Source organism: Epinephelus fuscoguttatus, linkage group LG3, assembly GCF_011397635.1.
Source record: "Epinephelus fuscoguttatus linkage group LG3, E.fuscoguttatus.final_Chr_v1".
NCBI classification, from domain to species: Eukaryota; Metazoa; Chordata; class Actinopteri; order Perciformes; family Serranidae; genus Epinephelus; species Epinephelus fuscoguttatus.
The window spans coordinates 42,592,701-42,620,519 of NC_064754.1; the positions used below are offsets into that span (position 1 = coordinate 42,592,701).

Here is a 27,819-nt window from a genome sequence, read left to right on the forward strand (position 1 = left end):
AAACATAAAGTGCCAGTGTATCAAGTACATAATAATGTGCAAATGTAATGTAGCAGTTTGCAGAAACTTTTTCTTTCTTCTTTTTCTATCTTTTTCTTTCCAAATGTACTGATTAAATCATGTTTTGAAGTAGGAATCGTAGTTTCTTTCCATTGCATACATAGCAGTAGGTTTTTTTCCTGCTGTGAGGGGACAGTGAGAAATGAACTGTTATTGAGTTGTGGTGAGTCTTTTTTCATGCCTCTGGAAGCTAAGGTTCAAATATCATTCTTGAACAAGAAGTCCTTAAAGTTGATCAAAAAGCCACCAAATGGACGTTGTCATCAGCATTGTTCCACACTGAACTGAGATAGTCCTGCTGCTGCCATATACTGTATGTCAGTGCCAATATATCCTGTCTAAGAACACAAACTTAGTAGATGATCCCACCTCTTTCAGCAACAATAACTCATCATGCACTAGAGTGTGGAGGTGATAAAAGAACCTGCGTCACAGAGTATTGCTTATCCAAGAAACCTGATTTCCGAACATCATAAGTGCTTCCTGCAATTTGAGGCATTTCCCATCAGCGCTCAGTCATGCTGTCTCCCCATACACTGGCAGATCCCTTTTTATTGTTGGACGGCCTCCAAAGGCAGGCTCCACTGTGTGGAAATTAGCCGCAGAGATGCTATCTGTCCACATTTCTATGGTCAGCACACACAGGCAGAGGAAAAGTGTGTGAAAATGAACATTTGATATTTACCCAGTGACTTCCCGATCTGCAACTGCTGACCATTCCTGTTGCCAACAAAAATGTAGTAGTGAAATCAAAGGGAAACAAGCTTTTCCAGGTCACTGAATGTGCCTTTTTACTGTACTAACTCATTTAGTGTATCTGTTTTTGCTCTACATGTGTTTACCTGCTGTGTGTGTGTGTGTATGCATGCATGTATGGTGTGGCTGTGACCGTGGCTCATAAAATATTCACCTGTTCTTCTCCTACATAATGCAGTAATGTTTCTGCACAAAGAACACATTGCCTACAAGCGAGCAGAGTTTGTCACTTGAATTGGTGCATAAATACTTTCAGCTTCCACATATGACAGGTGTTGTGTCATTTCATCATTACACATTTAAAAAGCAGCTGTACACCCTACGCGTTTTCTCAGTTCCCGTATTTGCATATACTTAAACATCCTCAACTTTTATAGCACAGACCCCACAGCTTGCCTGCGTTTTCCTAAAATGAAGCTCGAAAACACAGAACCGAAACACAGAAACAAGAGTTTGTTGCGTGCGTCGGTGTCTGTCCTCCAAGCAGCACTCAAGACTCTGCAGTCAAGCAAACGTTGGTCAATATAGCTTTTATTTCAGCAAATCATACATACACTGTAAAAAAATGCATCTGTATCATAACCTTTAAACACTATCAGAGCTGTGATGACAGTGTGTGATTGGTTGAGAGTGGCTACAGTGTCTGAGGTCATCAAAACGATTTGCATGTCATCACACTCATGAAACGGCACACTTTAAGACTGAAATGTTTCCCAGTTTCTAAAGTGAATTGAAATTCCAAGTTAAAAGGAATGAGGGGAGCAAAGACAGAAAAGAAAAACAACTATTGGACAGTTAGATGGCACTTTTCAGGTCTTAACATGGAATTTCAACAGATGTTTGATTCAAAATGAAGCCCGAAGGAAGATTAGCAATTGAAAATTAACACAGGAGATCAGCTAAAATTAACATAGGAGCCCAGCCAATCCCAGGTCTGAATAAACAGTCTTGGGACTTGTCAAGAATCCACAAATCTGAGATCAGTTTCAGTTTTCAACCCTGACAGATATACACTATAAGTAGTTAGAGCAGATCAGGTACAAATCAAGCTTTTAAAACAAAGTAAAAGCAAAACACTAGAAGATGATCATCTTCTTTTTTAATATATATATAAAGCTGTCTAAACCAAAGCTTCCTCTAGCCAGTGTACTAATATATAAAACATTTTCAAATCCAGCTGATTCTAAGTGTTTTTATGCCTTAACTGCTAAGTATATCTGTGCTTCTCTACATTCTAGCTATCCTATGTAACAAATCAAAAGATCTGAAATATGGCCTATGTTAACACCATCATAAGAGAGACCCAAAACACAAGCCATACCAAAACCCAAATAGTATCCGAGCTTGCCAGTAAAGCCACTCTTATGCGGTGTAATGACGAGCTTAAGTCAGTCCAGTGAGCATGCTTCTCACGCTATCACCGCCATTTGTCCTTACCAGTAAAAGGCACCTTACCCTTTATCTCCCACCAGACATTTTCAACAGGTCCGCATGGCTCCGTGGTTTTATTACTGTGCAAGAGATTTATTCTGTTACGCTGTGTGCTCAAATCACGTTAAGACTCACATCTGATAAATTTAAAACATCAACTGCGATGAGGTTTTGTTTGAGCTCACTGACGTATTAAAGGTCAGTAAACTTTTTGTTTTTTTTTAAATCACAGACTTTGTGGCTCAAGCAGTTTATAACTATGCAAGTGCAGTTTCATCTGTACATGCTTGAAGGAATTTTTCACCCTCAAGCTCCATTTTGATTTGAGTTCCACAAAGGTTTCGCCTCTGGTTCTACAGACTGAAACAACATCACGCAGGATTAGACATGCTACGACAAATCTGTTTCATCTTCTGTATTCCTCCAACAATGGATTAGAAAAATAGATAATAATATTTTCCCCCCTAACACCACCGGCCAAGCAGTAATTTGTCTTTCCTTGTTGCTGAGCCTTTGAGATGATTTGACTTGATTTGTGTCTCTGTGAAAACAGCTAGCATGTCGGTTCTGATTGTTATCCAACTCAAACTGTTTTTTTTGTTGTTGTCGTTGTTGTTGCCTTAATTCTCCTAATGAAGCATGTCTAACTCTTATCTTGTTTTTCCACACAGTTACAGTCACAGTTACAAATCAAGATCAAAAGAAACCTAAAGAGTGCAATATTCTCTTATCTACATCATCAACATCCCACCTATACACAGGAACATTTGATAAGGAGTAAACGGGTGGGGGGAGGAGAGGAAGAGGACGAAGGAATCAAGAAGGGGGAAATCTCTTTAACATTGCGCCTCAGGCATCAACACACTCAGGCATCAGAGTGCTGCACAAGGACAGGACACACTATAAGACATGGACTGTCCAATGAAGGGAGAGGTCTTTGCACATGTGGCCAAATCCAAAGCAATGGACTGGTCGCCGATAAGTCCTTGTCATGGTCTCTGGTTGGCACACACACAAGTGAACGAGTGCCATTAACCGATCATATTTTTTACTTAGAGAGGAAGAGAAATCATAAACGTTTGCCAGGAATATTGTTTTTTTTTCTTTTCTCTTTTTTTTTTTTAACGTATGAACAAACAATACACAGAGAGTAGTCCATAGGCTGTTAGTACGATTAAGTATCTGCCTGGGGAGTCACCTAGAAACGTGCAGTTTGACCAAACAAACAGTTTTCTCTTTTTTCTTTTTTTGTAATTTTTTTTTCAAAATTACGACAGATATTCGTCGTTGTCGTCATCATCATCCTCATCTTCGTCGTCCTCATCGTCCATCCCAGCCTGGTCGTCAAGGACAAAGGAATCTTCGTCATCATCGGTGAACAGCAAGTCTCCGCTGCCGAGGTCCCCAGAAGACTCCAAAATCACACCTAGAAGCAGAAAATAAATTAAATCACACAACTTAAGGGGTCATCTCAGGAAATAGTTAGTAAATGGTTATATTAGAAGATTGACACTACTTTCATCTGTACACGGTCAATATGAACCTTAGGTTAGCTTAGCTTAGCATAAAGCAACCTAGCCTGGCAACCTCACAATGAGGTCAAGGCTCTTTGAACTAATCATGCATACTGAACACATAAACCCTATTAAATCACAATTTGTTCATATGCTTCAGTGTTTTTAGGATTTAAAAAACATTTATCAGTTTTGACAGGTGGATGGTGTTCTTTATGCTGAGATGAACTATCTTGCTGCTGGCGGTAGCTTCAAACTGAAGGAACAGAACTCTTAGCAAGCAAGCAAGCAAATTAATCTATCTCCCAAAATGTCCCTCTATTCTGATAACAGTTTAATGATACAAATACATCGTGGTGGTTGACATCAAACAGCAACGTCCAGGCCTGAGGATTTAAGCCAGTGCAGAAGTGCCTCTAATGGCCACTTGAGGCTGGCTCCAAGAGTGAGTCAATTCTATCGCTTAATTTCAACATTCATGACAACTGGATGGGTTTTTATATAACAAACCTGTTTAAATATTATTAAGGCTTAAAGTTCTGCATAATGAAGGGTGTAGTCGCTTTGAGTGACAGGCGGGTGCCATCTGTTGACAAGTGGTTACAACACCAACAAAGCTGGTTAGGTAACAAAGCCATGGCATAACTCTTGAAGGTAGTTGTAAAGGGCCCTGATCAGAGACTTGACAGGGAATCATTAAAAACATCAAAGAAAATAAATTATTGATTTAATTTTAAAATTTTAATTGTTTATTATAGTTTATTTGGAGTAAGCATGTAATTTTGTTATAGACTATTGGCTATTTTACAAAAGTTGGCAATCATTCATAAGGGCCCATTCTCCACGCAACACATTGTTGAAGGGCCCACTTTCTCTATGGCCCCCCAACAGGCTCCAGTGCAACCACATTATCTTCACTGTCTATATTTACGCCCCTGCCCTAGATTCATAGCTTACAGATGTAGCCATAGCTGTCACTATTTCGGTGTGCTTATTATAACATTTTGGTTGCCTAAAAAAAAAAACTTGTTCAGTACTTAATTGTACTAAAAGACCCTCTAAGGAGTTGAATATTCATTTTTTCAAATAAGTACATTTTGTTGTAATGGTTATAAGCCTTTTTTTCACAAAAATTAGCATTACCATTATCATGGCTAGCTAATTTCCTAGGATAACACAGGAATGGCCCACCTTATGTTGTGTTCACACCAGTTGAATGACTTGAAATACGGAACTTAAGTGGAGTTTATGAAGCCAGTAATGCAATTATGCCATATACGCTTATTCATTAAAAGATGAAAAATCTGAACTACAGCGACCAATTCATGCTGCGATTCGCTCATATACCATAGCTGTAAATCTACCATGCTATTCAAGCAGCTAACATTAGACTTAGCTACGTCCATTATTTTATACAGTCTGTGGTTGACATGAAAATCTATGATTTATTTCCCCCCTGATGCCTCAACCAAATCATGCAGTATCTCTCTGCTGTGTCACTCACACACAGAAACATGATACTCTTTTCTCCCCCGAATTTTGCCTACCGCAGTTTGCAGAGCCATGGGTGCGTGAACCTGCCACCTCGTTGCCATAGCGATCCACACACCAGCACTGGCCGCTGCTGCTGTGACACTGGTGGGACCTGTAGTAACCTTCCTCATCACAGGATGGCAGGTACTGACCTATACATACAAGCCAAAATACACAGACACACACAAAGAATTAGGATTAACACACGGTTTATGTGTGTGCGCTTTTGTGTGTGTTTGAGTGTGTGTGTGTGTGTGTGTGTGTGTGTGTGTGTGTGTGTCTCACCAAGCAGTTTCTTCCCTGCTGTCTTTTTGTTGATACTGGACAGCTCTGCTTTACAAGGGGAATCTGAAAAGGAGAGACAAGGGACGCTGGTAACAAACTGCAGAAGTCTGCTTTTCTGGGAATGCATCTGTTTGAATGAACTTTGCTTCCTTTGTGTACTTTTTGCTTACGTGGTGTTGTTTGTTATCCTGCAGTCTTTACTTTAACAAGTGCAGCTCCGGTGACTCATCTGTAAATACTGTTTCTTTATGACCAAAAAAGCTAATTTTCGTCCATTTCGTCTCATACAATGGCATTCTAATACAATGTATCACATTGTATTTTACCGCCTTTCATTGTATTATACAGAGCACAGTAATGTATTCTGTACATGTCGAGGAAGAAAATGCCATTTTGACTGAATGGAAGGTGTCTATTACTTCTGTGTCTGTAGAAGTTACAATAGACATTTAAAGTTCTGGTTAATTTCAACTTGGGTCTTGTTTTAAGAGCTCTGGCTACAATTTTACAATCAGGTTATGACAACAATCTGCATATGTAGAAAATCAAAGTATGAAAGAGCCAACAAGTGGTCGGGATGAGAGCCAGCACCTCCAAGTCTGAGGCCATGGTTCTTAGTCGAACAAAGGTGGATTGCTCCCTCTTGGTTGGGAGAGAGTTACTATCTCAAGCAAAGTATTCCAAGTATCTTAGGGTCTTATTCACGAGTGTGTACGAGAACAGCTACAGTAAACACAGTCAGTCACAATCAAGCCTTAGAGTCATTCTGTTGTGATCGATGTTTACAACGGACAGTTTAATAATTGGTAATAATCTTCCTGTTTGCGTTTGACTTTTCTTCCAATAAGGTTTGGTTAACTTTAGGGCTTTGTTTTAAATCTGCATGATTGTCTACTAATGTTTCATGCTTCTGTTTCTTATTATATATGAAAACTAAGAAGATAAGTTGCATAAAATCAGAACTTTGTTTGTAATATCCTGCATCACAAGACACTGATTGAAGCTGAGTGACATCTGTGTTTGGATGAATATCCAGGTGTGAATACATTGGGAGGGGTTTGTATTTGCATGTGAGTGCAAGGAGATACCATACCTGTGTACCTTTGGAAGCACGTGCACCACTCAGAGCTGGTTATAACTTTGTCAGCACGTGTATCGCAGGAGTTGAAGAAGGCATCAGAGCACGGCTCGTTCCTGTCCAGGTAGAGACTCTTGATCTCTGACTGGTCCAGCTGGACGTCAAAGTTTGTGTCCAGCCGGGAGAACATCCAGCCCAGAGGGTCCTTACAAATAGGTGACGCCCCGACCTCGAACTCTGCAGGGAATGCATAATACATGAAAAAAGTGTTGTGCATTTTCTCCTTTCTCTGCTTTGTAAATGCCACGGGACTCACTGTTCTTCTCTGGCTTCTGGATCTTGACTCTCTTGTGGTTGCCGTTCTCGTGCAGCACTCTAAACCAGTCTCTCAGACGACTCACCACCTCCTTCAGGTCCGACTCACTGCACACTGAGGAACAACAACACTAATGATTAATGATGATAAAGTGATACTTTATTGTCTCCCTACTCAAGGGCGTCACTTTGTATTGAAAAGTGGTGGGGACATAAGGGCTGCGGTAAGAAAAGTTTTAAAATGATCTTATGTGATTTTACGCAGTGTAATGGGGGGATCAGTGTGAGGTCAGAGTAATTAATTATGGTGGATGGACATATCTTAGGCTACAAGGGCATAGGTTTTGTTTCAACATTAGGGGACACATAAGAAATGTGGGTCTGGGGGTTCTCTCTCAGGAAATTAAGAGCATCAAACACTTCATTTCCTGCATCTTTATGCACCAATTTAGGGTGGAAATTAATTTATGGAAAGGAAAACTCAAATGTCTAGCCTAAGGTGACGACATAATGGAATATAAGGCAATATAGCTCTCAGCTATTCTGTATTGCTTTCAAATATTTATTCTCCTGTAGATCAGCTCTTCTCATTCTTCTCCCAGCTGAGTCTACACACATGTAGGCAGGATTTACTCTTCCGTCCTTGTTTGTTTGGGAAAGTAACCTCTTTTTAAATGTAGTGTGGCATCTTTTCACATCAATGACACATTCATTTATTTTAATTCATTTAAAACGCCCTGGACTTTTTTAGCTTGTGTGTGCTCTGTGTTCACACTGAGAGAATGGAAACTTCATACAAGAAGAAACTGAAGAATCTGATAAAGTTACTGATAATACATGTTTTTGGGTCATTTTAGAGTCAGTGGGGCTTTTTTTTTTAGGTTACTTTTTTGGCAGTGCACATTGTTTCTTCTACATTTACATTGCGTTGTAAATTCACTTATTGTGCAAATAAGCCTTAAGGAAATAAGAAGTCAGGGTCAACTTTCGCACAGCTGCCCTGAAACTTGTTGAGATATAGTGTGACTTTATCAGGGCAGTAGAACTTTAGCTTGCCAGAAAGGGAGCTTTAACAATGTTTTGGACACCATGGAAGACTTTCTAATTGAGGAGAATTTACTGCTTCTCCTGCAAAATATCCTAGCTTGCAGCGTGCAGTGATGTGTGCAGAACTGTGTACCTTTCTTCTCTGCTGAGCTCTGTTCAGGCTGAGAGGGGCAAGGACACATGCCAGAGCACTTCACAGCGATCTTCTTTCCTGTGATGCATGCCTGGTACTCTAACTTGCACTGAGCAGGAGCGACAGACACAGAGACAGAAGAGGAAGTAAAATCAGGATGTGTGTCTCATCAAGAGGAAATGAAAAGTAAAATGTGTGCTCAGATGTCTCTATTATGGGAGAGAGCCTGTGTATGCGGGTACCTTGGTGGAGTAGGAGTGGCCATCAGTTCCACAAACAGGAGAAGGGTGAACCACAGGGCATGGTTTGCACTTTGAGCCCGGACTCTGGTACAAACTGGCATCTTTGAAACTAGAGAGGAGATTCAAAAGCCTTATGTCACACCCACACACTGAACATCTGACTGCATGCATGTAAAAAATGTTTCAAATGATGCATTATTGGATGTTGTCTCCATCATACCCAAACAAATGTTTTTTAAGCATTTTGTATCTGTGATGTGTTTTCTTGTTCTTACATCCATTTCAGAAATGAGACAAGGATTAGGATTTATGTGTGATTATTTTCTGATTTGCTGGCACTGTGTAGTGGTAATTGTGTTGTTGCTAAGAATGGGAAATGAGGTCAGTATGGCGTTACTGTCCTCTGTCCAGTCTGCAGTGTCCCAGACAGACACACACACACATACAAAGCCCATTCATATCACTTGGCAGGACTTTGTGTCCGTTGTAAGGCAGTGCCAGTGCTGGGGTAATTGGACTAAACAGTAATGTCGCACAACAATCACAAGAGAGCCAGGCAACCAGTGGACCAGCTGGAAAAAAGAGAAAACCAGTCAACCCTCTGGTGCTGCTGCATGAATAAGAGAGAAGAAAAAAGCTGAGGAAGGAGAAAAGAGATGGCAGGTGATAAAGAAATTTGATTTGCTCCTAATCCACTGCCAGTTGTGTCTCATTTCTGGCACTGAAATATCTGAATGCATATTTAAAGCACAGCTTCAGAACTTGAGCCTGTTTAAAAGAGCAAGTGTGTGTGTTTGTGTGTGTGTTTATGCATTCTTACCTGACTCTCCTCTGGCTGACACAAGTGGCAGTCTTATAATCCTCAGCCACACACACCTTGTGGCGACTGCATTTGATCTTCAGACAGGGGTCTTTGGCTGGATCAAGGCCTAAAAAAACACACAAAACAAAATATAGAGTGAAAACTCTTCTCAGTGTGCATATGCATATTGTATATGTGTGTGTGCAACCAAAACACAGCCTCTCGAACTAATTTTATTGTGAGGAATATGTGCCATGTGTGACTGTATTATTATATTTTTTATAGCATAATTTAGTTTGGTATCCCTTTTTTTTTTACATCTAATTGTTGAGTGTAAAGTTTCACCTTTAATTATTTTTAGTTGTTATCTTCTTTTTTTTATTTATGTGGATTTTGTTTATTATGATTATCATCAATAATAATATGAATTGCTGGAGACCAACCACATCAGAGAGGGGACAGCCTTCTTCTTATTTACTTACTGCACAACTGGAGCTTTTTACAGCGTGATTACAGTACATTATGTTGCAACACTTTTTCGTCAAATATCGCCGTTTGGTCAGTAGACACGCAACATAACCTTCTGCATCTCTTGTTGATGTTCCACGAATGCCGTGTCAATTTACACTTGTTTCATGCAAGTGTATCTTTAAAATACACTAATGTTTTCACTGAAGATGAATTGTTTCTGCTTATTAGATGCATACAGTCTTTTTTTAAGATTATTTTTTGGGCTTATACATAGGACATCTCAGAGAGATAGGAAACATTGGAAAGAGAGAAGCGATGACATGCGGCAAAGAGCCATGGGCTGGAATCGAATCTGGGCTGCTGTGGAGGACCCAGTCTGAAAGCTTACAGATACAGCAGTACCACCAGAGATCTTGGAGGCAGTGTAGTGTTCAAGCAAGACACAACCGTAGGAGACAAAGAACAATATACAGTGAAATTAGTGAAAAGAATTCTATGTCGACTTGTCGTGATGTATATAATGGTCCCATAGACCACTGCCATCTACAATGCTGCCTCAGTGTAAAGGTACAATATTACGACCTCCTCCACCGTCGCTTTGTTTGTTGTTGTGTGAAAATTATGACTCTGCCCTCTATTGGCTGCATCTATGCCATCATAAAGAACACATGGAAATATGAAGGTTGTGATGATTACAACATTTGAAATAGATGTATCTATTTTCACACATAAAGGGAGTAAAGATGGGCCTTAATAGTCAGGGGTTTGTTGGACCCGTCCACCTACCATCCCACCTGCCCTATTGGGGACTTTCCAGCTCCTTACATTACATTGTTACTGGCAGTGTTTCAAACTGACACTGTCTGGCAGGTTTATAAACTGATGCACAGTGGTGTATGGGTTGGTTGCACTGTTTGTGTTTTTTCTTTTTGTTCTTCTTCTTTAAATTCTACACATATTTCTAATTCTTCTCCTTTGTTCTATGTATACTGCTGTTAAATGTATAAAACCAATAAACACATGTTTACAAAACACAGCGTCTCTAGCTAAAGAGCTTTAAAAAAAGACCTAGCCCATGAGCACAAACAGAGAGGAAATCTTCCAAGGTTACGTTTCCCTTTTGTTCTTTGAAATCCTAGATCAAGGATTCTTAGTTAAACCATGTACTTCCTTTTCATTTTTACAGATTCAAGCTGTGCAGAGAGGTGTTTGAGATCTGTGTGTGTGTGTGTGTGTGTGTGTGTGTGTGTGTGTGTGTTAATTCTAGCCACTGTCTCTTCACTTACTGGCAATGCCTCTCTCACGCTGAACTGAAAGCCATAATACCATTAAGTATCCTTACAGCTAAAAACAGATGGAGCTGGTAATAGAGGCTACTTCTGACCTTAAATCAGCCCTCACTAAGTGTCACTCTCATGTGTGTTCTTGCTGAGATCCTCAAACTGATCTGGTATCAGATCTCATAGCTGCGGGGCCATATGCTGCCTTGAGAGCTGGTTTTAGATCTGACTGTCAGACTGAGGGTGTGATCCTTGATGGTAAAGACAAGCTAGCTGTTTCTGACCGCTGGTCAGCCTTCAGTGTGGCACCTATGGTGCAGGATCTAAGGCCTTAAGCTGATCTCAGAACAGTTTGTGAATGACCTCTGCTCTAAAGAACCTTACTGTAATCCCTGAGCAGCTTTGGCAGATTATCTGGCCTCCATCATCCCAACGCAGCATCTAATGCTATTGTTTTCCTGACATGTCTGTGTGTGTGTGTGTGGATGCATGTGTGTGAGTGTGTTTGAGGTTACAGTGATGAGTGAGAGTGAATGTGTTCATGTCATGGTGTGCCTGGATGTGTGTATGAGCTTATCGCTGTCTGTAATACAATGGGGAATTAGATGATCAAAGAATAGAAAATCATCGTCAACAGTAGATGTTAGCTACCACCGTCAACATAAATCACCTGGTTGATGTAGTGAAAAGAACTGAGGATAGCCTGGAAATAACACACACTCACATCATGGGTGGACAATGAGACAATGGGCCCCTGGGCACAAACGTGCAAAAAGTGCCACCACCTCTCCTTCACAGGATCAAGACACACACTGTGCTGGTTTTGCCTCTGTCATGGTTGTTGTTGTTGTCTTTTTGTAGTTGTCAGCATTTTTTGTAGTTTTGTGTCTGTTTGTAGTTCCTTTGCATCTCTTTGTGGTTGTTGTGTGTCTCTTTGATGTAATTTTGTGTCTTTTTGAGATATATTTGTCTCTTTTTTGGTCATTTTGTGTCGCTTTGTAGTCATTCTGTGTTTTGTTGTAGTTCCTTTCAATCTCTTTGTGGTCATTTTGGGTTTCTGTGAAGTCTTTTGTGTCTCTTTGTTATTCCTTTGCATCTCTTTTTCAGGTTATTTTGTGTCTGAGGGGTATATTTGTGTTTTTTGGCTGTTTTGTATTGCTTTGTTGTCGTTTTGTGTCTCTTTGACATATATTTGGATCTTTCGTGGTTGTTTGTGTCTCCTTGTAGTTCTGTTGCATTGATTTTTGGTCATTTTGAGTCTCTTCCTGGTCAATATTTGTTATTTTGAGTGATATTTTGCAGGTGAAGGCCAGGGGGCCCCTAGACCTATGCCTGATAGGCCTATTTAGTCATCCATTCATGACTCGTATCCATACACCAAGTACTGTGAATGTCAAAATCTGTCTGATTTTTTCTTTTCACCAGCATGACCTATAAGGAAAAATGATCCAAAGATCTAATGCTAATAGTTGATCTGTATAGGGGTACCACCTGTAGTACTAGCATTGCATTTCACTTTATGTGTTCATCAGTGAGTGATCATCACAGTCAGAACTTTTTTTAAAAGTTATATAGGTAACTGCCCGTGTTACCTAATACAGGTACCTTACACATTCTTAACTTTATGTATTCATTTACACTTTCTATTAATAAAATACCAGATTTGTTCAGCTTTGGAGGAGGTATGAATTCTCTTTGTCCTTTCTCATGTTTTTTGTTTGTTTGTTTGTTTGTTTTATCACAAAGCCAACAGCAAAACCACTCGAGGCTCTCTTCCTCACACCCACCTTGATCGAAGGGCTTGGATGGAGTCCATGTTCCAGGCTCCTGAAACAGGGTTAACCAATAAACACAACCATAAAAATTCTGTTCAAATGACACTGAGAGTAAATAAGACATGACAAATACAAGACTATTAAGCTGTCATACAAACCTCCACTTCCTTTAGTAGAAAGCATTACACAGAGAGAGAATAAAGGGAGTTCATTTTGATTAGGCTTTTCTTTTTGGGTGAAAACATTCATAATGAAATATACTGATGGAAATCTGGGAAACACACACCAACACACCATCATGTACAAACAAATGGAGCATGCATTTATTTAGTCAAGAAAATGATTATGTTGTGACATCAGCTCTCGGCATAAGAAGGGGCCTGTGTGTCTGTGTGTGTGAGTGTGTGAGCAGTTTCACGTAGGAACTATTTTCTTTCTACCGAACAACACCTGCCAACCATATTACCACGCAGGAGGAAGTGTGCCTCTCCTGCCAGCTCACCTAGCACCACTGAGCTAGCTGATATTACAGCTCAGCCGAGGTGGACAACATTAATGTTTACATCTTGTGATGTCACAAGTACGAGCCTCTTAGTCATGAGTAGATGCACCCTTCCTCTTGCGTGTTGACACAGTTGGCGGGTGTAGTTCTGTAGAAAGAAAACAGTTCTTACATGAATGTGCTCAGTCTGAGTTTTTCAGATATATGGTGCTTGGAGCACCACAAGCTGAGTGCCGTCTAGTCCCATTTTAACGGAGGGAAGGCAGACAACTCTACGGCTAATATCTGCAACACTCTGCAACTCACACCAAAACAACCAAGGAAAAATATGCATCTTTTAAATGGGGTGAACTGTCCCTTTAAGGAATTAAAGGGAATACTTTAAGAGCACTTTTTCACTCAAATGTTCTGCATATGAAGAAACTACCACACTGTCAATTCTTTCCCAAAATGGTTTCAGAGTGAACTGTTTTTAAAGCATTCCCAGATTTAGTCAGATGGTTCAATCCTTTGCCTGTGGATGTGTTTCAGCAGTCGAAATAAGGATTGCATGGAGGTGAGTGATTTGCCTGCTTTTAATAGCAGGACAAGGAGGAGACACACCCAGGGGGTGCTGGCTCATGATGCAAGTGTAAAAGGAGCTTAAGAAACAGTGAGCTGTGTGTCTCTTTACTGAGTCTGAGTTCAGACATCTCATTCTCTGGTTTACTCTCAGTTCCTTCTCTGGGCATTCATTCAAATCCAATCCTGTGCTGCGTTCTCTCTCATTCTGTCACAATGATAACCTGTTCTGCACACGTGTGCGTCCCCTGTGTGTGTGAGAGAGACTCACTCAATTCTATATGCCAGAATAAATAGGAAGGGAGGGAGAAAAATAACATCTTATCAGCATAAATCCCACAATGTGGCCGAATGGAGACGACTGTCTTATCCACCACATGAAAGCTCTTTATTGAAGATGTGCACATTTTCATGTTCTCCACCAACAGGGTGTTTCAAACTCAGTTAAAGAGTCCCAAAGCTCCTAATTCCTCCATCTTCAGTTTTTTTTAATGTACAGTTCAATAATTTCTGTGGACACAATGACCTCACCCTCTCACATGTACAGAGCAGATTCTTTGCATGATTGTTATATATTTTCTGCATATAAAATTTACCATGGACATGGGTGGCATAGACAGCAGAGAGCTGAACTGACTCAGGAAGGCCAGGGTAACATCAAATATAAAGCAGTTACCAATGATGATGCAGTAAAAACTAAAGGAAAGTGAAGCTGAATGTGCTTTAGAAAAAGCCCTTCAAAAGGCCCTTGTTTTACGTTTGTAAATCAAAATGGATCTTGTTTCATTGACTGTTTCACACTGTTGCACTGTATATTAATTTTAAAAAAGTAACACAGTGACAGCTGCAGTACTAATACTGAAGTAGTAATGTTCCAAGGTTGTCAAATACCACCGCTTTGTCATATCCCTCAACATCTGTTAGGGATGCACAGAGCACCCTTTAGCGTCTCTGTGTGACACAGAGCTGAAACACATTGTACAAGCCCATCTCACTTCTAAGTTGTTGAATACCAGCACTTGGTCAGTGACTCCCGGTGTCAGAAACCGACAAAAAAAGCTGCCCTGCGGTGTCAGGGGAATACGCGGCAGGACAACAACATAAGTTAAGGGGGCAGAAGTCTGAGTAGAGCTGGTGGGAGGGGTGGTGGACGGGTCCAACAACCACCGACATGCATCTGGGAGGCTGGTGTTCACTTCCCGTATGATAGTAAAACCAAACCCTGTTCTTCTTTCCTAAACCCATGTGCTTTTATTGGCTTAACCAAACTACATGTGTGTGTTGGCTAAACATAGCCTCTTGCATTTGTTGTTGAAGGAAAAAAAAATCAGTTCTCAGTGTACTGACGTAGTGCATTTATTTTGAAAGAGACTGTATGCAAATTATACATTTCATGTGGAAACGGAAGTGTGTTTTGAAAGCTAACAATGCATGTAACAGGCTGAAGTTGACACGGTGTCCCAGAACGTCAACAACAAGCACACCCAGGGTACCTTGCACATCATATCACGACGTGGAAAGTATGTGACGAGGTTATCATGTTTTGGGTTAAATTAAGTATGTTTGTTAGGTAAGTCAGTGTGCAATGACTGTAGGCTACATAAATTACATTTTGTTACGTTAAAATTTTTTGTTTCATACAGGACAAAAGTACTTAAGTTGCGTAAAAAAACAACAACTGAAAACAGTACTGACTTTTGGTTTCACATGGGATACGAGCAGTGGTAGTGGTCTCCTGAGTGAAAGTCCAATTTTGGTTGAACCACCCAACACCCCTCCCTCCCACTCTATGCGGATCTTCTTGCTCTGTGTATTCCATCAGTTGCTCTCAGTGCTAAATATTGTCATGGATGGGTATTGCACTTGAGTTAGTTAAAAACCCAATGCGTCTCAAAAAGATGCTAAAAGGTGCCTTTGATGGTGATATCACACACCAACGGGTGTGACAAAGTCACAGTACTTGACAACCTGGGGATGAAAATGGGCTGATTGTTGACAGTACCAAGTTCAAGGTTAGAGTGCCTGCAGGGCAAAAAGTCTGTGTGTGAGTTTGGGTATGCTGAAGGGTGACTGGTTGAGAGTGAATACCTGTGTAAATAAGTTCATAAAGATGCGGTACTACAGTACACTGTACTACTTCAGATTACCTTTGGTATGAATGTTGGAGCAAATGTGGTATTGATTTTAGTCTGTAGTGCTCCCCAGGTGTTCTGGCTTGACAAGTTAGCAAGACATGATGGAAGAAAGCGTCAGTGCTGGTTGAAATCTGGTGGTATATGTTAACTTGCTGACCGCTTCACTGCTGTTTTGCAAAGTTAACAGTTTTTTTGTTGTTGTTGTTGTTGTTTTTAAACAGGCTGTACATTTTTCTTCAGGAAGCTAAAATACATTTGCATGTCTGTCATCTGTGGCAGGAATGACAATGACACAATTTCGAACCTGCATTTCATGACACTGATACTTTTTTGTTTTTGTGAGTACTGTAGTTTACTGTATCACCTCAAACATTTATTGTTAACTGTTGTAAAACAGTAACAGTAATTCTGTTTTTTCTTTTAGTATATCAGTGCACTTAAATCTGCATGACCTATACTGAATGCCATTAATGAAGAATTGTGGCACCCTTTATTGATACACATGCTGCCTGATTGGAAGGGTTGCATATTATATTTATACAGTACTTCCCGCACTGTGGACTGTGAAGCTCAATTTAGGTATCTTTGCATCTGTGCATGTATGTCCTAAAACCTTTGTACTGTGATACTGTTTGCCACAAGATCCGAGTTATTTTTCAAAAGCATGACTTTGACCATCAGGAAGTTTTCTCACTTCCTTGCACTCCATAAGGTGAACAGGGTCAACACTGGCTTTTCCTCAGCTCTAATTAATTTCTTCTTCTTGTCCTTCATTGCTGGCTCTTTGTGACCCTCTGCATTTTCACAGACTCTTCATTACTAATTGCACCACCTCTCCCTCTCCACCTTACAATTCTGTATAGGTCCATGTTACAATGAGAGAAAATCCCAGTCCAGTCGTCAGAGGAAAATGTTGGCAATGTACGTTTCTGCAAACCACAAATTACATTTGTATGTTTCATGCATATCATAACATATACTTGTTTCTAAAGTGATGTAGTATATGAGGTGACTTAATCATCCGGAGGTGGGGGGGGATGGTGGATGGTGTAACACCTAGGCGAGACGCCTGGCAAGCTGCTAACACTGTCATGGCTGTGTTTCCAGTGGCTTGTTAGCCCCCAAACATGGGTGTTCTTCAGGCAACCATCACTGTTTTTCCAGCGAGGATAGTGCCACCACAACCATGTATTTTCATCCAGAAACATATTTTTTCCTAACCATAACCAAGTGGTTTTTGTGCCTAAACCTAACTACACATTCACCATAGAATTGTCCAAATGTAATGAAATGTAAAGTTTGAAGGTACTTGCTATATAATACTGCACAAATGTAACATATCCACTGTTTGCAAAACAACTCTATAATTACAATAAACTGATAAAAAAATTTTAATTAAATTAACAATTTCTTATTTTCTTTGGTATTTTTTGTGATATATAGATATGCAATGATGACTGCTGAGTAATATGTATGTTGAAGTAGCCTATGTGATGAAACGATAGCATGCACTAGGGCCTGTCATAATGGCATGCCCTGAGACCCATCATAATTACCTTACACTTCTGTGCAATGCCAACATTTTTCTGGGGATTTGGTTGGAAAATCTAACACTGGCTAATGGCCCACTCTGTTTCTTCAACCCAGTCTCACTGCGAAGTCATCGAAATGTGACGCTTGGGCAGTGACTTGTGGCGCCAAACAACATGTTTTTGTTGCCTGGAAAAAAAAACATCAATTTGTCCCGACGGTATCGACGTATTGTGTTTATTTTTAAAGAGACTATGTAAATGGTAAATTTCCTGTGAAATTTCCTGTGAAAACGGAAGTATAATTTGAAAGAAGACAATGCATGTAACAGGCAGAACTTAACACAGAGTCCTAGATTGTCAACAGCTGATGCACCCAGTGTACCTTGCACTTTGTACTGTATGTGGACATGGAAAAACCATGACCAAACATTGGCATGTGACAAGGTTGGAGTGACAATGTGTGGCTTTCTTTTGTTTAGAATTTTGCACAGTACTTTACCATCTTAATATGAAGAAAACCACATCAATCTTAGCAAAGATAAAGCCAAATAAAGAGGTACTTTTGTTTCCGTTCCCCTCTAGCACTGCAGACTGCAGACCATTGAGACTGAATAATGAGAACATTGCATTATGGGGGCCTGGCCCTCTAGACCAGTCAAGACAACAAAAGTGCTTGCGGTCTGATTCCTTAATGGAATCAACAGACGTACGCGAACACACATAGAAGTACACAGAAGCACACACACACACATGTCCATGCACACACATACACAGTTCTATAAACAAATAAACTTATCACCACAACACTGACTGTAGTGCCAGAATCTGTCAGCACTACAAAACATCAAATAACTGCATGAATGCACTTCACTGCACATGCAACCAGCCACCCACTTTCCAAAAAACCACAGAAAACCCAAAATTCAACAATAGGTCTAATGGCCTCCTGAGTGTACGCTAAAAATAGCAACTTTTCAATTTATCTCTCCATCTCTTTCCACCTCTGTTCCTTTCTCTCCCTTGCAGTGAGAATAGTCTTTTCCCCTCATGTGCACAAACACACACAAACACAGCAGTGTGTGTGTTCGGCTCTGTTGGCTATAACATCCTTATTTGCTGGTGAGCATACTGATACTACTATAGAAATCAGTCTATAATATGTTGCCTTTGACAACCACTTCTCCACCTTTATCTTGGATTTTCACACATCCCTAGTGATGGTGTCTTAATGGCTTCCTTACCTTTCCTGGCTCCTTGCTGCCTTCCCCTACCATCCAGCAGGAGAAATATGTGCATGTTTTCACTATACTGACTCTGCTTGTCTTGCTCAAGCTTGTCGCATGCATGCACGCACAAACACACACGAATACACACTGAGGTGCTTTGAAGTGGAAAAGGCCTCAAGCTCTGTACCTTCCCTACATCATTCACCCTCCACAACCCAAACAACACAGGATAGACACGCACAGCGAAAACACACAAGGAGAGAGAAGAGGATAAAAAGGTGTTCTCTGCTCTAATGAGGCTGGTCTAAACTATTTACTCCCATATTGCACAATTAAGTGTCGTGCTGTTCATCACACATCCTTTATTGTGTTTTTCCTTCCATTGTTAAACCTATCTTCCTTCTTAGCTTATCTCTTTACTCTGTGGCGGTGCTGAAAGCTAGACAAGGCTGAGTAAGCGGAGCAGAATGTCTAAAAAACTTGAGATGGCACCAGTGTAGCAAAGAGAGCCCCAGGCCTCTCCAGCCATCCTAACAGGACGCACTGTAAATCAGTGGCCAAGATCCTATCTAGTGCACTTAGCAGGAGACCTACTTATGGCTCTTGCTGAAAGATGAAAGCTGAAGTACAAAGTACATGTCAAACATGTAAAATTTAAATCAAAGTAAAGAGAAGTTTGGCATAGAATACCAGTGCACAAGATAAAAAGGAGGTGTACTGGGTCAAAGAAAAAAAGTACAGTTATGAATATTGTGCTTACTTGATGTTAGGATTAAGACAGGGCTGACAACTCTGAATGCAAGTAAAGAGTTTCATCCCAAGCTAAGATACCCAAACTACCAGCATGATAAATAATCACATTGATGTTGGTCTTGAAGTCAGTAATCATTTAAAGCAACAGGATTAAGTTTCACCAGCTGTTTGTAAATCCAAGTCCTTCTTTAGTGTTTAGTTAGCTCATAGCCAGTTTCAAAGTAGTGATTTACCAAACTGTGCTGCACCATTCAAATGTAAGGAATGTCTTCAGACCATAGTCATGCTGCTAGGAAACATCTGTAGCTCTGCCCAATCAAAAGCAACTAACATTTTAAGACTGTTAGCCTAATTTTGGAAGTTGCTATAGCATCACTGTGACACAACTTCCAAAGTTAGGCTAATAGCCTTAGGAGCCGACCACCCTTGACAAATGTTTTATTTATATATGCATACATGAATAAACATGTTTCAGGGTAACTAGTAGGCTATTCATAAAGTTCATAGTGAGAAGGAAATATCTGATTAAAGGTTCTGTATACAGCATTAATACAGCAGAAAATCATTATTTGCTATAAAAAAGATACAGTGGAATAATGGTGCCTGAGCAGAGAATGAAGTCAGGCTCCCTCTGTACGTGTTGTGATCTGAGCTTCTCTGTGGTTTGTTGTGGTAGACAGTCCAGCGGCACATGCATGTTTGGGTGGCTGTGGCAGAGGTAGCGCGGGTCATCCACCAATTGGAAGATCAGTGGTTGGATCCCCGGCATGTGTGTGTGAATGTGACTCGTAGTGTAAAAAGTGCTATGAGTGGTCAGATGACTAGAAAGGTGCTCTACAAATGCAGGTCCATTTGCCATGTTTGTGCATGCTGTTACCACGCTGGCAAAGGCCTATGCTTGTGGTGCTCAAAGTAGGTAGAGTCTGCACATCATTTACTAAAAGGCGTCTAAGCCGACGCATAGGCCAGATAGCCCACTCAATCGATGCAGCAAAAGCGGCATGTACGCCTAACTCCACCACATGGCTGACACAAACACAACAGTCATCAGGGGTGGGGCAGCTAAGCTGTTGGTCCCTCTTGTATTTGCCAATATTCGTCTTCTCCTTCTGAGGAAATCTAACTTCCCATGCACGAAAGCAAACCAGACTTGGCACATAATTCCTGTCCCATGCTAAACTTCCTCGGTGGGGATTAGGGGCCAACAGTCCTCATGGTGGCGCTACAGGGACTTTTTAAATTTAAAAAAACTTTGAAAATTCATAACAAATCACACTTGTACACTCTAACCTAGAATAAATTTTTAAGTCCATTACTCCCTTTTTAATCAAAAACTGTAAAACTAATTAATCTTATCTCCAACCACATTTTTTGCTCCATTCACTTCAAACTATACAGTACCAGACTGTCCTACACAAACACATCACACAGGTTTTGAATGATAAAAACATGAGCCCACACTGCATCAAAATGCCTCACTGTAAAGAGTACTGTAAACAGCTATTGCAAATTTTCGCTAAATAAAACTCCAATGTCCAAAGCTGCACAGGTTTTGAATGATAAAAACTTGAGCCCACACTGCATCAAAATGCGTCACTGTAAAGAGTACTGTAAACAGCTATTGCAAATTTTCGCTAAATAAAACTCCAATGTCCAAAGCTGAATTTTTGATAACATTTTGAATTCTGCACTCATGCAGCCTATAGCACTCAATGGTTAAAGAGCAGCTTTAAGCTTTTTTGTATTATTTTTTTTTTAATGGAACAATCAAACATTGTAAGAAAGACATTCCAGGTATTTTCTTTGTTGTCTAGATGAAGTATGCAAATTCTCAGAATTTTGTCTTGATAACTGAGTTTTTGACATTAGATTGAAATCTGCCTGCACCTTGGTGGTTGGCTGTATCATATTGTGAAGTCACCTCTAAATTCTACAGTGGTGAAGTGAGGAAATGTAAAGAGTTGCTGGGGAGAGGGACATCTTGGGGTGCTTTGTTTGGCTTACTGCCCCCAAGACCTTGCCCCTCGGGTAAATGGATGAAAGTAGATGGCTGGATGGAGTGGTGAGGTAGCTCAATTTAATAACTGATTCCAGTTGAGCCACTGATCCCGAAAGGCTGTGAGTTCAAGTCCCAAGTAGTACAGATTAAACATGTTTTTGCCTCCTCAGACATTGTGCTATGTGGGTTACAAACACACGATTTCAAAGACATTTAAACGATTGTGAACTTTTTTGCCTGGAAAGTTCTACTGATTGATCCTCATGGATTTATCTGTCTTCCTCCTCTTCTTCCTTTTCCTCATCCTCCCCTTCTTTTTTATTCTTTTCCCTCTCTTTCTGAACACTTCTCTATATGTATGTTTAGCTTAGCTATTAGGCTTTACGCACAATTTTCAATCGACAGGGGTAGTCCCAGCACAGATAGCTCAACTGGATCACAATTAGCAATTGCTCTTCTTCTTGCTCTTCAAAATACCCGGCCCCAATTCATTGTTGCACAGCAACTATAATTCATTATTGCAATTAAAGTCTTAGCCATGAATAGTGGAGTAAAATGCAGTATTCAATTAAAAATGTATGAGCAGCCATCAGGTGGTTGCTTGTATCATTTTTTTTTTCTCTGTGGCATAGTTATCTTGTCAACGATTAATGACACAATTAACCTTGATCACTCTGACAGATCCATGCTTAGATTAATGATGATGCCTCCTGACGCACCTCCCTTGCTGCTCTTCATCACCACTTGTCGGATTGCACCCTGGCTGCAGAAAAAGGAGGGCTACCTGTGCATTCCACTGGCTAGCTCATCGCCGCTGTAACTGCACTCATCCAGCATGTTACTGCTGATATGGGGATGTCATCATCAAGTGTAGCACCCGCCCTCCCGTTGCCCCCTGGTTAACATGGTTACCTCTGTCCGCATTGTTGCCTGTTGTTTAGTGCTTTTTATGGGGTTAGCACCGTTAGCTGCTAGTCACCAGCTTAGCTACCTCCATGTTAAGAATCATGACCAAACAATTCATATACTCATATACTTTAGACTCATATACGTATACAGCCTTTGAAGCAGCGTAACGTTTGATGACATATTATATTTCACTGCAAGTCTGTCAGTTAGCACTGGTAAACATTTAGTAAAAATTCATTTCTATGTAAAAACTAGTTTTGTGGTGCAAGCCATCAAAAGATAATTAAAAAGATCACTTTTGAGCTGTAGGCAGGCTAACCTTTCAACCTCCTGAAAAAAAGGCTGTTCCAGAGGAACAATTTACATGAACTGTGTGTGTGTTCACGATACCATCTAAAGCAAAAATATAGGACTCATTACATGAAACTTTATCAACGCAAGAAAATGTTTTAATAGGTCTGTATCTGAACAGGGTTTATGACCCCTGCATGTCTGGAAACATGGTTGTGATATAAGCCTAATTGACAACAAATATACAGAGAGAAAGGTGAGCAGGTTGCCCTGTCTGCAGCCTGTCACTGCTTCTCTAGTCATTTAGTTGAACATCTTTGTATAGCCTACAGTACTGGTAAATTCCTATGTGAGAGAATGCAAAAACAAACACTCAGTGACACGCAGACTATCTGGGACACAGCACAAAAACAGGAAGTGACAGGCACGTACATACATCCAGAGCACACATAATGCTTTTGTGCGCCACCGCTATTTCTAATGCCTGAGCCTCAAGGTTAAAACACAGTTGTGAATGCACACAGAACCTTCAGTCCACCGCCAACCACCTCACTCTCTTTCATCTTTCCTTTCCACTCTCATTACCCTGTCCCTCCCTTTCAAGTATCCATCTATCTGTCTGTCTGTCTGTCTCCTTCGTTCTGTTCTGAATAGGTTAATTATCCTGTCATTGCTAGTGGGAGTATATATAGACCTCTGTTTGCATTAACACAATCACCAAGCTCTCTCTCTCTCTCTCTCTCTCTCTCTCTCTCTCTCTCTCTCACACACACACACACACACACACACACACACACACACACTTTGTGTCACTGTATACATCTCAAACAGTTCCAATCATCTTAAATAGCACAGCACATGGCCAATCACTTTTCCTCACTAGCATTTGGTCCTGACACTCTATTTGCATAATCCAAACCCTGCTCAATAGCTGGACCTGAGGTGAGTCACATGGGTCCACCTGAGCCGATGAGTTCACACGCTTAAGTGTGACAGACAGGGAAAGTGAGAGATAGAAAAGGTCTGTTACAAGCTATATGTAAAACATAAAACAAGTATATGAAAAAAAAAAGATAGCACCTGCCCTTATCTTTGAAAATTAAGATAAAGGCAGGTTGCTCCTGCTTTTGTCTCTCTCTCTCTCTCCCTCTCTCTCTCTGACAGTGAATATATCAAGGGCACTAACTCAGAGAAAAATCATGCATGCATGTGTGCAGCATGGTGGTAAAGCCCCTCATTAAAGCTGGTATGTTTGAAAAGTATATTTTCTCTGGTGCATGTTGTTTTTTCCAGTACAGCATCTGAGCAAAAAACCTGTTTCTCATAATTTATGTGTGTGTGTGTGTGTGTGCATATGTGCATAGATGCTTGATTTTGTGTATCTGTATGTTTTTCCTCTCTCTCTCTCTCTCTCTCTCTGTGTGTGTGTGTAGGCCTATGTGTGTGTGCATAAGTGAGTGCAAGTGCAAGCATGTACAAATCACTGCTGCTAGTGTGAGCCCATTTACTGTAATCTGTGGTTAGAGGCAAGATATCCCTCTGACAAATACTCTATTGCAATAGACGTAAACAGACTTTTTCCATATTGAACTCTACTCATTTCTGTGACATTCATTCATGAATAAAAAGTAATGCTTTCACAGTCTTTCATCTGTAATCTACAGCCGATAAGTATTTTTTATTATGAGCTAAAAACATAACTTAATGTGTTTAAGGGTCTCACAACTGCAAAAATGTGTATTTTTCTGCACATATACTGAAAGAGTGATGTCTAATGAATGAACCTGTGTGACAGTGGAAAGCATGATTGCTAGGGTCATAGGGGCTTAGCCCTGAAATAGCTGAATGAGGTAGAGTCAGGCATCTACTGACAACTATTGTAATAAAAATAAATGTTATATAAATCAAGTATTTTTCTTCCTCTTCTCCTTATGGAGAAAATCAAATACCACGATATGTTTGGCAAATACCTTGTTATCTACATTGTGACAATAGGGTTGTCTATTGGTGCTTTACACAATGAGGGGTCATGGGTATCTCAGCTGACATTGGACGAGAGGTGGGGTACACCCTGCACAGGTCACCAGACTATCACAGGGTTGGCACATAGAGACAGACAACCATTCATGCTCACATTCACACCTACAGGCACCTACAGTCACCAACTCACATAACCTGCATGTCTTTGGACTGTGGGAGGAAACCGGAGTCCTCTTGCTGTGAGGCGACAATGCTAACCACTGCACCACTGTGCAGCCCAAAATGCATATCCAAAATCTAAGACAATATCCAATCTCATATCATGATATCGATACTATTATACAGTACAATGTATTGCTCTGCCCTAATAAAAGCAAAGTTATATTTTAAACAATTTATAAGAGGCTCCTCCAATGGACTCCTCCTAGCCTGTAATGTATTGACATTTTATTTCACTTTGGTCAAATATTTCAGGATGTGTGCCTTATGGAACTATAAATTCAATAACAAAACTCTATTTTAAAAAGCTACCAATGTGAACTTTCCATATAGGTACAACTATCACCTGCCAGATTTTATGGCAAACATAGCAAAATGCTTGATCCAGTTTTGAACATATACTCCAGCCACTCTGTATTTGAAATAAGAGCGACACTGCAAAATAGTTGTCTGTTCTTTCACAGTAAATTACTGTCATTTTTACAGTAATTTGTTGAAATGACAGCTGTATACTGTGATCTCACAGTAGTTCTGCCTGCATGTTATTGTGATTTAGCAGTGTGCTCCTGTAAAATTAACTGCAACCTCACAGTATGTTCCTGTTAATTACTGAATTTAACTGTAATTTCGCAGTTTATGTACTGTGATTTAGCAGTATGCTTTTGTAGGATTACTGTATTTCACTGTAATCTCACAGTTAAACTGCTGCTTTGTAAAATTACTATATTTACCTGCATGATTTTCACAATAAAATTCTGAATTTGGTTGAATATCACAGTAAAGGCTGTGAAGTGATAATAATGGAGGCATTATTTATTATGAAATATTACATATTGTAACTTCCGGGAAATAATTTGCAGTGTACTAAGTGAACTGTTAATTTCAGCTGCTATTGTATAAACACGCTGGCTAATGTAATGAGGCACACCTGCGGGACTCCTTGTTTAGGATTCAGCCCTTCCACTGGTGTGTCGCCACTACCTTGTGGCAGGTGTTCATTCCTCTAAACAAAAAGCACATCCAGGCCTCACTGCTGCGGACGCCCTCCCTCATACCTGCCCGTAATTAGGCCCTTTAACGGGGACTCAGCGGTGCCTCTCGGACAGCTAGGCTACGTGCATTAGTATTTCGCAGAGGCCTATCTCTGCTAAGCAGGGACTGCTATCGCGAAAACACACTCACAGGCAAAGATCATCCCAGTATCGTTAGTGTATTTACTGTTTCAGTGGCGCGGGTGATGGACGTGTGACAAACAGCACAACGGGCCCCGTGACGCGTCGCTTGGACACAAAACGAGGAGCGCATGATCACAAACCAATGAGGGTGGCTACAGGGAGAAAAAGGGGGGTGGGGGTGTAAATGAGATGATGAGGAGGGGGGGAAGCGTTATTAAATGTTAGACAAAAATAACACTTACATCTCTGAATTTATCCCATCTCCCAGCGAGCCACTTATCATCCAAAAAATTGCCGCTGTCGGAGCGAGCGGAGACGTGTCCGAAGGCGACGGCGCACACACACAGCAAGGCGACGCTCAGCATCTGCGGACACACAACAACAGCACGGAGAGAGGACATCGGATCAGACTGGAGGACACCGCAATCCCGTTGGAAACAGAGGCAGTTCAATGTGCATCACATCAGCGATGAACACCGACCGTCAACACTGAACACAGAGATGCGGAGGTGTTTTTTCTCCTACCTTGTCGCATCAGCTGCTATCCAGACTGTATGTGCTCGCTGCCGTTTTCTGTCACTAGTAATAACAGCCCTGTCCTCCCTCTCTCTCGCTCACTCTCTCTCTCTCTCCGCACCGACTCTCTGTGCGCAGCAGAAAACGGGAACGCGCATGGCACCGTGCGCGGCCCCTGCGCTCTGTCCCTCTTTCCTTTTTTTTCTCAGCCTCTCCTCAGTGCGGAGGAAACAGTCATGATGGCTCACTGTGGGCTGTTATCAGGCCACCGCAAAGGTGTCGTCCACTGATTGTTTCTTATGAAAAACACGTTGGGCAATCCTACGATAAGGGTTAGACGGATAAATTATTCATATCACGGCAAACAACAGATTTTGTAGGAATGTTTTATTGATGGCATGTAAATAAAACAACAAACAAACCAAACAGAAAACAACCATACTGTAAGAACACTAAAAATACAAAGATTGAAGTGTTTGCTTTCCAAAAGAAATATTAGATCAGATCAGTGTGTGTGTGTGTGTGTGTGTGTGTGTGTGTGTGTGTGTGTGTGTGTACATGCGTGTGCATCCTTTACTTCTCCCATGTTTCTGCTCTGTTACAGCCATCACATGGGAGCCGCTCAGGCTTGTTTGTACAGTAGTGACTCATGAGAGAGTTCCACTTACATTCCAGGCAGAGGTTAGCTCAGGACTGTAAATTGATGCTACAAGATAACACAGTCTCCATATGAAATGGCCCACTGTGGATGATTTGTGGAGGTGGGTGGAACCGCCCTCTGTCAGTTGTAATCTTCTCTAGGACGTTACAAAAGCCCCAAAACATTCTTCCTCAGAGCGGTTATGTGTGACTGAAGGTGTTTCGAGGGGGGAAATTTGTGGGTGGTGCACTTGTTTTAGCAGGATACCACAGCGACTGCTGCAGTTTTGTCATTACAGCATACAGATAGATGTATAGATGGGATACAAATGAAAGAAAACTAGGATTACCCCCCCCCAAGGTTGTATGCCTTCACCAACCAGTCAGGGCACGGTTTACATCCATGTTATCCCAGACTCAGATGTAGCCACAGCAGCAGACAATGCTTTAAATATGGTTGATGCTACAAACTAAATCTAAATCATGGATGCTACAGCACAGAAGATCTGTACAGTCACAACAGTTTCAAGATGGACACCCAAGATTAGTGTCCCCAACTCAGTATCTGGCCAAATGTCTCTCCTTCTGTTAGTTATGGTGTTGAATAATGGCTAGAAAATATTATGATGTAACACTGAAGTTGACCTTTGACCTTTTGGA

At 40.8% G+C, this 27,819-nt stretch overlaps 1 protein-coding gene across 1 annotated transcript; it reads right to left on the bottom strand.

Annotated features, from left to right (window-relative positions):
- Positions 1–1,330: 1,330 nt before the first annotated feature.
- Positions 1,331–26,685, bottom strand: spock3 (SPARC (osteonectin), cwcv and kazal like domains proteoglycan 3). Its single transcript, XM_049572270.1, has 11 exons — positions 26,530–26,685; positions 26,247–26,369; positions 12,735–12,774; positions 9,215–9,323; positions 8,395–8,503; positions 8,153–8,261; positions 6,974–7,087; positions 6,673–6,894; positions 5,580–5,642; positions 5,309–5,446; positions 1,331–3,673 (listed from the first exon to the last, which is right to left on the bottom strand). The coding sequence occupies exons 2-11, from the start codon at positions 26,367–26,369 to the stop codon at positions 3,516–3,518; spliced, it is 1,185 nt and encodes a 394-aa protein (XP_049428227.1). The 5' UTR covers positions 26,530–26,685; the 3' UTR covers positions 1,331–3,515.
- Between the last annotated feature and the right edge of the window lie 1,134 nt (positions 26,686–27,819).

What these genes read in the sequence shown, in the direction of transcription:
- spock3 (XM_049572270.1), bottom strand. Translation starts at nt 26,369, where the DNA reads ATGCTGAGCGTCGCCTTGCTGTGTGTGTGCGCCGTCGCCTTCGGACAC. An exon ending in GCCACTCCTACTCCACCAAG is followed by an intron (nt 8,262 to 8,394) that starts GTACCCGCATAC and finishes GCTCCTGCTCAG; the next exon opens with TGCAAGTTAGAGTACCAGGC. An exon ending in GTGCTTCCAAAGGTACACAG is followed by an intron (nt 5,643 to 6,672) that starts GTATGGTATCTC and finishes TCTCCTTTTCAG; the next exon opens with ATTCCCCTTGTAAAGCAGAG.